Source organism: Oryzias latipes, chromosome 21 (genome assembly GCF_002234675.1).
Source record: "Oryzias latipes chromosome 21, ASM223467v1".
Classification (NCBI taxonomy): domain Eukaryota; kingdom Metazoa; phylum Chordata; class Actinopteri; order Beloniformes; family Adrianichthyidae; genus Oryzias; species Oryzias latipes.
Window position 1 is genome coordinate 7,569,140 of NC_019879.2, and position 12,278 is coordinate 7,581,417.

The 12,278-nt window shown below is 39.9% G+C and overlaps 1 protein-coding gene across 2 annotated transcripts in view; it reads left to right on the forward strand.

Moving 5' to 3' along the window:
• Positions 1–10,553, forward strand: part of nalcn (sodium leak channel, non-selective) — a 76,445-nt gene extending 65,892 nt beyond the window's left edge. For both annotated transcript variants that reach the window (XM_020712912.2, XM_004081445.4), the window contains exons 33-46: positions 413–506; positions 2,819–2,925; positions 3,024–3,098; positions 3,178–3,297; positions 3,411–3,479; positions 3,561–3,709; positions 3,810–3,903; positions 4,012–4,144; positions 5,643–5,758; positions 5,972–6,129; positions 9,049–9,199; positions 9,286–9,435; positions 9,553–9,670; positions 9,783–10,553. In XM_020712912.2, the coding sequence (XP_020568571.1) occupies positions 413–506; positions 2,819–2,925; positions 3,024–3,098; positions 3,178–3,297; positions 3,411–3,479; positions 3,561–3,709; positions 3,810–3,903; positions 4,012–4,144; positions 5,643–5,758; positions 5,972–6,129; positions 9,049–9,199; positions 9,286–9,435; positions 9,553–9,670; positions 9,783–9,925 (1,677 nt within the window). In that variant the 3' untranslated portion in view covers positions 9,926–10,553. The remainder of the gene's footprint in view (positions 1–412; positions 507–2,818; positions 2,926–3,023; positions 3,099–3,177; positions 3,298–3,410; positions 3,480–3,560; positions 3,710–3,809; positions 3,904–4,011; positions 4,145–5,642; positions 5,759–5,971; positions 6,130–9,048; positions 9,200–9,285; positions 9,436–9,552; positions 9,671–9,782) is intronic.
• The last annotated feature ends 1,725 nt before the right edge of the window (positions 10,554–12,278 follow it).

A 12,278-nucleotide genomic window follows, 5' to 3' on the forward strand; every position in this document is an offset into this window, starting at 1 on the left:
CCCTTGACTGTAGATGAGTACTGGACCGAGTCAGTAGGGCGTCACACATAGAAGATGGTTTATGTCCAGCTCCAAATCTGTAAAACGTCTTAAAACATTCAGCAAAGTGGGCAGATACTTCCTGATTGGAATGCGATGGGGCAGGAGTCATTCATTTTAGTTCTCATATACAGTCGTTGATTCTTACCAACATGTATGCTTTGCTATGCTATGCCTTCATGTATGCTAATTTGATGTTAGAATCGTGGAAAACTTTAGTCCAGGTGCTTTGTTTACTATTCTATAAATTCAGCAGAAGACAGTGTAGAGAAATCAAACTATTCAAATCACAGATGTACATCTATTTGTGTTTATTTTAGACCACCCAAAACAGCACCTGTGTTAATTAAAGTGCTTCTTTTTTATCTGTCAGGGTACGGCTCTGCTGACAGTGGACCAGAGGAGATGGGAGGATCTGAAGAGTCGACTGAAAATAGCCCAACCCCTCCACCTTCCCCCCCGCCCAGGTCCGCTTTACTTTAGATATAAAAACACGCCACCATTACTAACAACTAAACCACAAAGAAAATTCCACTGTCGAAGTTTTTACACTGCAAAAACTAAATCTTAAGAAAGTACAAAACCTTTGTTTTTAAGAATAATGCTCTTGTTTTCTGTCTTGCAAGAAAAGATAATTTTGTTAAGAAAGTGTTTCAGTAACAAAATAAACCTAGTTTAAGAAAATGACTAGAATTTTTTTTCATAAAGTAAGAGTTCTTGGTTTTCAAATGTCAAGATTTTTTGACATATTTCTATGGGGCCGTTTTTTGCAGTGTGTGTTCATTTGTGTCACCTTTATGATTTGTTCTTACTTAGAAACCAGGGTTTTTCAATTATAACTGATCCTTTAAGTAATCAGTCACCAAGGCACCGAAGACTTTAAACACTAGATCACAGCTAACCACAAAAGGTCTTTTAACTTCAGTTGCAGTCAACTACAAGTGCTGTCTGCATTTCATTTACATTTAATGGACAGGCGGTAACCAGTTTTTGTCCTTACAAATCCAATTTCAACCTGGGAATACTGCATGTTAACCTGCTGAATTCCTTTACCGGAGGCCATTGGAGCAGGAGAGGGACCTGCAAGGTGGTGTGGGAAATTACATGTTAGTACAGTAGAGGCTGCAAACTAACAGAAAATCAATGACTTCAGTTTTAGTCAGCACTGCAGTGTACCACAACAGCAACAACTTGACTTTGATTTACATCCAAAGGTATTTGCTCCCCTCTGGCAACAAATCACAGCTTTGACCTTTGCTTTCCAGTTTGTAGTCAATACTCACCGTAGAAATGTGATACTGTTACTATACTCCGGCTCTTGTCAGCAGTGACTTTTTGGAAGTCTACATCTGCTTTATAAGACGATAAAGTCCCACTCCAATCACATTTTGATCTGTTGCAAAAGCATAATGCCGTTTCTGGCCAAAATAAAATAAAAATCTGTGTCATTTTTTAGGACATAGCAGCAGTATTTCATTAGAGATTCAACTCTGACTTTTGGAGTGGAGTAAACCTGCTTCAACTTCCCATCATCCCTCTGTTTACAATATCTCCTGCTAGCTTACAGCCCCTCACACCCCCAATTTAACATTATTGGTACATTACCGTACAGTTTAGAGCCATATGCCGGGTCAGACGAGGAAAACAGAGACGTACATTGATCTAGTGGTCTGCAAGAAGCAGGGAGCTTGCTGCTAATTTTAGATTTCAACTAAAATTTGCCTTTTTTTTAGGCTTTTTTCAAACTGCATTTTTTGGTCTGCTTCTGATTCACAACGATGTGAAAAACTCAAAAATTTCATTTTAAGCTTTTTTTTCGTTATATAGATCCTCCATCATGAGAAAACACCAAAAACGCTATTTTTATTAGAGTGGGTTTTTAAGAGTTGCACCATCTTAATGAAGATATTTAAAAATTTAATGATAGCACTGATTAACCCTTGTGCTATCCTAGGCACTTTTATATTGGGAGTTGGGTCATCTAAAGATAACCTTTGCACATTTTTTATTATCTATTTATTTAGTTTTTTTTTCTATTTTACACATTTCTTTTTTGATTTGATTTGATTTGAAATGGTTTATTTCAAGCAATTAAGTAGAAATAATACACAACACCAATATAATCATCAGTTATACATTCATACAGTAACTAATCAAACTTAGGATAATTAGACATATTAATAAATATTTATACTTATTTATAATTCTTTTGCACATCCTTTTACCTGCACTGTTCTGTAAATAGCTTTTTAAATTATACAACTACTTTGATGTTTGCATTTATGCTACATTTTCTTTGTTCTTGTTTTTTTTATTTCATTCTAAGTCTTTTTTTCCCTCTGCTGTCAGTTGCTATGGTGACAAACAAATATCCCACATGTGGGATCATAAAGTACTTCTGATTCTGATTCTGATTCTGATAGACCCACTAGACAGTGCGTTGAACCTTTTTTCTTCAATGATTAGTGAACTTCACTGGTGTCCATGGATTACATGAAATCTTTCCACCTATGTCATGGTAGGGAGAACACGTCAATGCAAGGGTGGGGTCATCAAAGATAGCACAAGGGTTAAAGGTCCAAAGGCATCCTTGAAACTGCAAGAACTGTGCATGATTGCATCTAGAAGCGTGTGAATAAAAAAGGCGTGTGGTGAGATGGATCAGGAGAGCCATCTTCTGGACAGTGCTAGAAACAGCTGACAGACTCATGGTGAAACTGCTGCAAGATGGATAAGATCTGATTTTTATTTTAATCTTAGGATTGTTTTCTTCTCACAGAGAATGGAGGATTCAGGGCCAAGATGTATGATATAACTCAACACCCTTTTTTCAAGCGGGGCATTGCTGTGCTGGTGCTGGCACAGTCTGTTCTCCTGTCAGTCAAGGTAATGCCACATGCCACTCGTGTTTTTTCACATTTTATTCGTTTTTTTTGGTTGTTTTTGCTGACAGTTGATTAAACCTGACCTCCGCTCCCCTACAGTGGGACGTGGACGATCAAGTGACCTTTCCTCTGGCCACCATGTCCGTAGTTTTCACGTTCATATTTGTTCTGGAGGTGAGTTTGTGTTGACTGTATCTTTGACGAGCTTTTTTACTCTGGTCCCTTCTTCTCATGTTGACATATTGTTTCCTAGGTGACAATGAAGCTGATAGCCATGTCTCCGGCGGGTTACTGGCAGAGTCGAAGAAATCGTTATGACCTGCTGGTCACATCGCTTGGCGTCATCTGGATAGTTCTGCATTTTTCCCTACTGGTTAGAAAAACGTTTTTTTTGTTCATGAAAGGTGTGTGTGTGTGTGTGTGTGGGGGGGGGGGGGGGGTCCCACAAAATGAAAACATGTTTAACTCCATATCTACTTCTTGCAGAATGCGTACACCTACATGATGGGCACATGTGTGATCGTCTTCAGGTTCTTTACAATATGTGGCAAACATGTAGGTTTGAACAGTATCTCTCCGATGAGATGATTGGATGTTTTTAACACAAAACCTTTGCTTTTCCTAACATTTGTGAAGGTGACACTGAAGATGCTGCTGCTGACTGTTGTTGTGAGCATGTACAAGAGCTTCTTCATCATCGTGGGCATGTTCCTCCTCCTCCTCTGCTATGCTTTCGCTGGAGTTGTTCTCTTTGGAACGGTCAAATACGGAGAGAACATAAACAGGTTGCGTATGGCATTTCCTGTCGAGAAATACAGAATGTGCAGTCGTGTAATGGGTGTTTGGGAAGGAATTGACACATTTGTTTGTGTCCTCCAATCACAGACATGCCAACTTCTCCACAGCAGGAAAAGCCATCACTGTTCTCTTCCGCATTGTCACAGGGGAAGATTGGAATAAAATCATGCATGACTGTATGGTGAGAAGAGCTCGAATTGTCGCAATTCTCACTGATACTGTAGATGTTTAAGCAAAAATGCATCGTTGTTGATTTCTGAAATCCTCTTTTTCTTTTTTTTGTCAACAGGTCCAACCCCCCTTCTGCACCCCCGACAAACATCGATACTGGGAGACAGACTGTGGCAACTATGCTGGAGCGCTCATTTACTTCTGCTCCTTCTATGTCATCATAGCTTACATTATGCTCAACCTACTTGTAGGTCAGTGGTTATATGTGTGCGTTTGAAGCTGTCACTAGGATCAAATGAGGGCAAAAACAAAAGCAGACAACAAAATGCTGCATTTTTTAGATCCTGATGGCAGCTTTACTTTCACCAAGTTAAATGTAATTTGTGACAGTAACAGTTAAAACACAATTTTTGGACTACATATGACAGAATGAAAAATAATCAAACATAATGGAACAGAAAAAGTAAATGCAACCATTTATTGAGTCCAGGAAAAGCATTTAATTCACATCAGAGCAGAGTATACTCCTAGAAAATGCTTTAAAAATGTTTTTTTTTTCCTTTTGCATTTCTTTCTGAAGCTAAGGTTTAAAAGGAATTGAAACATTATTGGACATTGTCACACAACATATTATTTAGTCTGGAAAAAAGATTTTTCGGCAAATTTGTACCCTTTTTACTATTCCCCTAGTCCAGGAGTGGGCAAACTTTTGGACTCGTGGGCCACTAAAGGTTTCAAAATGGGCCAAACCAGAAGCAAAAATGTGGAGCATTTTGGGAAACCAAGAAACAACATGTAATCCGGATTTTGGAGTTTTTCTTTCAGAATGGTGGCTTTGCTTTCATTTGAGTGCCAATTGTACTAATGTGTTGATGTTCCTCAGATAAAAAGGCAAACTTAGAGAAATGCTGTGGTGTTGGAATGATCGGAAAAATGCCTGTCTGACACCGAAAAACGACACATTTTCCAACACCACATCAATCCAAAATAACTTTCTGCACCTAAACAGAGATCAATTCATTTGTATTGCACCAACTATAGGTAGACATTAGATTACATTGAACATAAAACATGATTAATATACATTATTCCAGATGAAATAGTTTAATTGGCCTTATATAGTCGTAGTTTGCCCACCCCTGCCCTAGTCTAGATCTTGACCTCATGCTTATTATGATTTTTTTTTTTTTTCCAGTGAGTGATCTTTAACCCTGGTCCTCTAGATCCACTCTTGTTTTATCAACATCTATGTCGTACTTCTCGCTAAACACTGGCATCAGGACTGTTCTGTCAATCAAAGCATTGGATCACAGGATGCAGCTAATCATGAGTGAGCGGGAAAGAGATAGGTGGAATTCAAGTGAGGGGGTTGATATTGAGGACCGGGGCTGAAGATCACTGTTTTATACATTGCTTTTATTTCATAATAAACATATTTAGTTATTTCTTTCTCATTTTATCTTAAAAATGACTAGTTCAAGTTTTTCAGAAAATGAGCGTAGGCTAATTTAATATTCTTGATTAAAATTATAATAAAAATGTAAAACCTTTTTCATCTTAGTCCCTAAAATCTTAGGATAAAGTATTTTAAATATATTTTTAAATATAAAGTTTTACATTTTCACCATGCCTTCATAGCAAATATTACTATTTAGTGACTGTTTTCCCTTTTCTATTGGTTGATATAAGACTGAGAATGGGCTGTAAACCAATAAAAAAAGCTATCTTTATTCCTCCATTTATCCACAGCCATCATTGTGGAGAACTTCTCTCTTTTCTACTCCACTGAGGAGGATCAGCTGCTCAGTTACAATGATTTGAGGCACTTCCAGATCATCTGGAACATGGTAGACGACAAAAGAGAGGTGAGCCGCCGCCATTAGCTGGGAGGACACAGATTGTTATTGGCAGGAAAGGATGAGCTCCAAAGGTAAAAGCTTGACAAGTGAGTTGCAAGAAATGGAATTACAGCAGAGGAGAGTTTGCTGTTTTTTCTATGGATTTGAAAATGTATCAATGCTCTCGCAGCCACCATGAGACATCACCAGCTGGTTAAATCTTAGCATCTTTCTTTGCAGGGCGTAATCCCGACATCCAGAGTGAAGTTTCTGCTCCGCCTCCTCAGAGGCAGGCTGGAGGTGGACCTGGACAAGGACAAGCTGCTGTTTAAGCACATGTGCTATGAGATGGAGAGACTGCACAGTGGAGGGGACGTCACCTTCCATGATGTTCTGAGGTGATTATTCAGCACCATGTGTTCTAATCGGAGAACTTAAAAGGAGGAATGTACACTTTGACTCTCAATATTTATAACTCCACCCCCAACCTGATGAGATCACCATGGCACTTAATGTGGGTCCCTTTTAATGGTAAAAGAAAACATCATGGGAGGCATCCTAGCCTTATTTTAGCAAGTCAAACCCCTGTAACCATTTCAATCCAAATTTCATCTTGGACAATTTGGCAGCAAAACTCTGACATCACATAATTTTAGATTTAAAAGACTTCCTAAACATTTATCTAGTTACCAAAATTGATACACATACTTTACATGTGACTTGACTAAATAAAATTGAAATGTCAACAATGGCGCCGAATGATCGTACAGGGCCCAGGAGAGGTTTGCTGGAGCAGAGCTAAGGAGGGTTTCATTGAATGGTGCCGGCCATTCAGTGCCGCTTGCAGCTTTAATTTGAATATACAATATTCCCTCGTTTATCACAGTTCTTCTTCTAACTACCCTTTACGCCTTGAGGTGCTTAGGGCAGCAGCGAAACCTTTCCATTTCTGACGTTCACGGTCCAAGGTGTAAATGGTTCCCCAGGTGTGTCTACATCCTTTCTTTTTTTTTTATGAACTTTTCAAAGACAAAAGTGTCCAAATCCTTCTATTCAGCGCCAGGTGATCTTCGGCCAACCTCTTTTTCTTATTCCATCTGGTGTCCACTGTAGGGCTGTCTTTATGATTGTGTACATTCCAGAATCCTAATCTAGCCCTGCTTTTAGTGTTTAAGACTTCCATCTTCCTGTCGGTGGCTTCCAAGGTCTGGCTTTCACCACTGTCATCCATACAACTCTCTTGTTGGGACTCTGGGGGCTCATTGCACGTTGGAGTGGTTTTTTGATATGCAAACAGCAAAACCGTAACGGAAGCAACGGAATACAGCAGCAGTTTGAGCAGGAAGCACAAAAAAACAGTTCTGTCAAGTTAGTTCACAGGTTCAGACTTTAAAACGTCTCTAATAAATGTTTTAAACTGAAAGCAATTTTCCCATGTTTTGTCTTAACGCAAACAATGACCTACAAAGGCATTTCAACAGATAAAAAGCAGATTTTTGTTTCTTTTTAAAGGCGACGTTTACACTGCAGGCTGAAACGACCCAATTCCGATTGTTTTGCCCCTATGCAACCTGTATCTGATCTTTTCATGACAGTCTGAACAACACAGATCCGATCTTTTCAAATGCGATCCAGGCCACTTGGGTATGTGGTCCTGAATCCGATACTTATCCGATCTTTTGAAATGTGACCCCCGTCTGAACGTCCAGCCCACATGTATCCGACCCGTACGTCATTGATACGCTACAAACGTCATCATTCTGCTTTTAGGTAGGCTGGAGCGAGAACATAAACATCAACCATGGCGGACGATGCTGCTGAGACCAGTCAGTGGAAGGGAAGCGAACTCACCGATTTGATTCATATTTGGAGTGACAGCTCTATTCAGGCCAAACTCAAGGGTTCTTATCGCAACCGGGCGGTTTTTGAAAAAATTTCCAGCGAAATGGCCGAGCGTGGTGTTTGATTTTTCCCACAATTACTTTTTTTCCTTTCCGACTGTGGTCAGAAGCGCGGGGGAGGCCTTCTCCAGGGGCGAAAGCGGATCCTCCTTCGGGGTTCACTTACCCGTTTGGACCCTCAGATTCTCCAGAGCGGGTTAAGAAATAGTCAATAGCAGTTCTGCTGGGGGGAGCCTTCTTTTATTATCATTCTCCTTCCTCCGTAACACACAACATGAATGCACGCCCTCACTGCCCCCCTCATTCCCTACCTTGCTGCACGCGCTCTCTCTTCTCTCTCTACACGGCCCCAGCACATTCACATCCCCATTCCACAACAGTGGATACAGACGATCCTGGCTCCAATCCCTTCTTAAAACGAGAAGATTGTAATTGTGCTGGCTCCTTTGTGAAAATAAATTTAATAATGCAAAAAGAGCTCCGCTGTTGACAACACTGTTGTTGACATCCATTTTTAACGTTAGCTACTTCCGCAAACAACGAGTGACGTCGTTCACCGTTCAGTACTCTTCTGCACATGATGGTCACTTCTGGGTCATTTCACGGTCACACAGGAGATCACAAAAGTTCGCATTTAATTGGAAATGTGAACGGCCTTGCAAAAAAATCGGATTAAAAAAAAAATTTTTTATCTGTATCATTTTTTTCATCTTTTAAAAAGATTTTACAAAGGTATCGTATCTTGACTGGATACTCAAAATCAAATGACTCGGAATTGGATCGAGGCAGAACAAACCTGATAGGCACATCCCTAGTTTATATGTAACCCTTTAAACTTTTTAGAACACCCAAACTTTTGCATATATTTATTGAAAAGCACCCATTTTAATACCCCAATATAGAAAATAGAATGGAATATAACTCATACAATCTTTTTATAAACTGAAAGACTGAAAACTTTTGACTCATAAGAGCAGACCCTTTCTCCATATGATCTTCCAGAATGTTCTTCCCAACTTTTTGGCAAAAGTGGTAGTTTTTCCTTTTATGAAAGGTCATTAGAGGTCATCCTGCTGGAGGAACCTTCAGAATACTGTAGCAATTACTTTAGTTCAGTCACCAACCCAGCAGAATCAGAACAATCTGCCTTCTCTATTTGACAGTTGATGTTAAAAAACATTTATAATTCCCTGAAAATGACCTTTTGCATAATTTGAATGCTATAATTATCAACCCGTTTTAGGGAAACCTTAGTGTTTTATCAATTTTTTTCATTTTCTGCCATTTAAAGCAATTTGTAAAAGCTGAACTGTAAAATGTATTACATTCAAAAAATAATCTGGGGTGTTTTTCGACTGGTATTATATGCTATTCATTTTTTTTTGTATATTGAAATAGTTTTGTCATCGTTTCTAGCATGTTGTCGTACCGCTCAGTGGACATTAGAAAGTCTCTCCAGCTGGAGGAGCTGTTGGCCAGGGAACAGCTGGAGTACACCATTGAGGAGGAGGTCGCCAAGCAGACCATACGCATGTGGCTCAAGAAATGCCTCAAACGCATCCGAGCGGTACGTCCCTTTGCAATAAAAAAAATTAAAATAAGCTGTGCACACGCACACACCTCACAAGCATCTATGTCTGCGTGCGCTGGCAGAAGCAGCAGCAGTCGTGCAGCATCATCCACAGCCTGAGAGAGAGCCAGCAGCAGGAGCTGAACCGTTTCCTCAACCCTCCCAGCATCGAGACCACAGTGCCAAGTGAAGACCACAACACTAACAACGCAGACAACCCCTCGCAGCCTGAGGTAAAGCCCCGCACTGCACGCACACATGCACACAGCGTGATATTTTGCGAGAACATCATATAATCTGCAGGTATGCTCTTGCGCTGGAGCAACAAAGGATGTCTTGTCTTTGTTTAGATGAGTGGCCTCCAGCAGCTTCTGAGCCCCACACTGTCAGACAGAGGAGGGTACAGGCAGGACTCTACAGAGCTGGGGAGACCGCAAAGGAAGCTGGGACAGTGGCGGCTGCCTGCAGGTGTGTGTCTACTCTGTGGAGTTTTGCTCAGCCTTTAAAAACACATAAAAAAGTCTTTTGTTCTAAAAAGGCACAAAATAAAAAACTAAATATGGGGAGTTTGTGTTGTCAGGTCGCACAAGCGTCAAATCTATAGTGTGTAAGATGAACCCTGTCAACGACGAGGCATCTTCAGGGTCAGAGGTCAAGAAGTGGTGGACCCGTCAGCTGACTGTGGAGAGCGACGAGAGCGACGACAACCTCATCGACATTTAGACACAGAGCTGCAGCAGCTGGAAGGACACTTTTCCTTTTTTTAGCAAAGTTTTGCTGCATCCTGATCAACAAGGAGAGAGTCCCCTCCTTTTTGTCATTTGCTACCTAGTTCTCAATAGCTCAGGTTTGGCAGACTTTGGGTAGAGGTCACTGATAATTCTCTGAGTTAGCAGAAAGAGGTTCATAACTCTTAGGACAGGTTGTTATTTCCACTTCTCATTTTTCTATGCAGATCATGTGACCAAGCAGACTCAAGAATTATCTAAACACAAATCAAGAGAATGTTGCTGGGTGTCTCCTTTAGTGATCACGCCAGTGTTAGAAACTGTCAGTAGATGTTTGTCATTTCCTCCATGTCTTTTTATTGTCATCAGTGTTTCTGGTTAAGTCTCCTGTGCTCCTCAGTGGGACCCATGTAACCATGGGCTTTGTCTCTTTATACTTCAGCCAGGCCTCTCCTTCCTGTTGGAAGAACAGGGCGAATTAAAAGAAACTTTTACTACTATGACCCTGAATGTGCATTGAAGTCAAATCTACATGTATTTGTGAAGCACTAAAACTAGATCTATTTTATAATGATGTCCAACTATATGTACCTGTTATAATAAAGGCCTATTATATGAGGAAAGAGGTGTTCAGTTTCTATCTTTTACACCACAATAAGAACTTAAAGGTCATATTCTTCTTCCAACCATTTAAACACACCTTTTAAAAACAATTCTAAATCTTTTTTGCCACCTTTTAAAATGTGTTTTATTTTTAAAAAATCATTTTGTGTTAAAACATAAACCCCAAATGATTTTGAAACAAATGCAAAAAAACAAAAACTCATATGAATGGACTTTTCTCAACAATAGTGGGAATTGTAGTACATTTTACTAAAAATCTAGAATATACCAATAAAAAGTGACTTTGTTTGCAGCAGTTTTAGAGTGCAAGTCAGTTTCCTTCAAAACTGGGCATTTTCATGCTTTTATTTCATTTAAATAAAATAATTGTTGTGTAAGTACACTTAAAATGTACAGTTGAATTAATCAGCAAACAAATAACATAAAAATCTTCTGTTTTTAGTGTTTTGATCAGAAGTTATCTTTTCCGTTTTGCCATGGAACTAGTTTTAAATGCATCACCACACATGCAGTAGTTATTTCTGTCTCTGAAATTCAATCTGCAACTTCACTGGAAGTCAGTCAAAACACACTTTTTATTCATATACTTTATTTGTTCCAATTTTTTTCAATATTCATTCTCGGCATGCCTCCTTTCCTGGAAAATTTTCCAGGAAGATACAAATTAAGATAAAAAATTACCTTTATTCTTTTTTTTAAACTTTTTACAAAACTAAAATAAGACCTCAGTCTTTGCAGAAATATTGAAGATTTGCGCTTTATTTAAGCCAAACAATTTCAATTTCCTCATTTCAAATATACTGCCTATATAATAGTTAAAATTTTAATTTCATAGGTTAACAGGTTACTCTGGATTGTCCCTATAGGTGTGAATGTGAGTGTGAATGGGTGTGTGATTTGTGGCCCTTCGACAGGCTGGCGACCTGTCCGGGATGTCGCCTCCCTTCGCCCACGAGTGGCCGGGATAGGCTCTAGCAGCCCCGTGACCCCGTGAGGGACAAAACGGGTTTTGAAGACGAATGAATGAAAATAATTGTGTAGCTTTATGACAATTCGGTTTATATTATAGAAAATGAATTATAACCACCTTTAGTACTTGCTGAATTCCTTTTGAGGTCATGTAGCTGGCCCAGGCGATCTACTGTCAGGTGAAGGTGGGGCACACCTTGAACAGGTCACCAGTCTGTTCCAGGAACACATGTGCACATGTAAAGACAGTTTAGAGACACCGATTAACATATGCAGCATGTTTTTGGACTGTGGGAGGAAGCCAGAGAAGATCCACACCTGCATGGGAAGAACAAGCAAACTCCACAGAGAAAGCTTCCAGTCGGGATTTGAACTGGGTCTGACTCGCTGTGAGGCAAGAGCGCTTACAATCCCACCACCACGCAGCCCTTTTACAAGAACACAACACCCTCCAAAAAAGCCAAATGGACATTTTTGTTTGCGCAAAAACAAATCTGAAGAAGACACTCTGCCCCCTGGACACCATTGCCCCCTCCGGTGTACACGCTGCACCCCTCTGATCAGAAGTGAACCACTTGTCCCCTTCAGTTCATTTGATATGTTTTCTTTTTTGGACGATAATAAACAAAGTCAAAATGATGACGAAAAGCCTTTTCTCGCTTGTATCTGAGACCGGTGATGACTTCCCGCAGGAAGTCCTGCCTGCCTAATGAATCAGTCTCATCTGCCCCAGAACTCATAAACTGAGGTGTGTG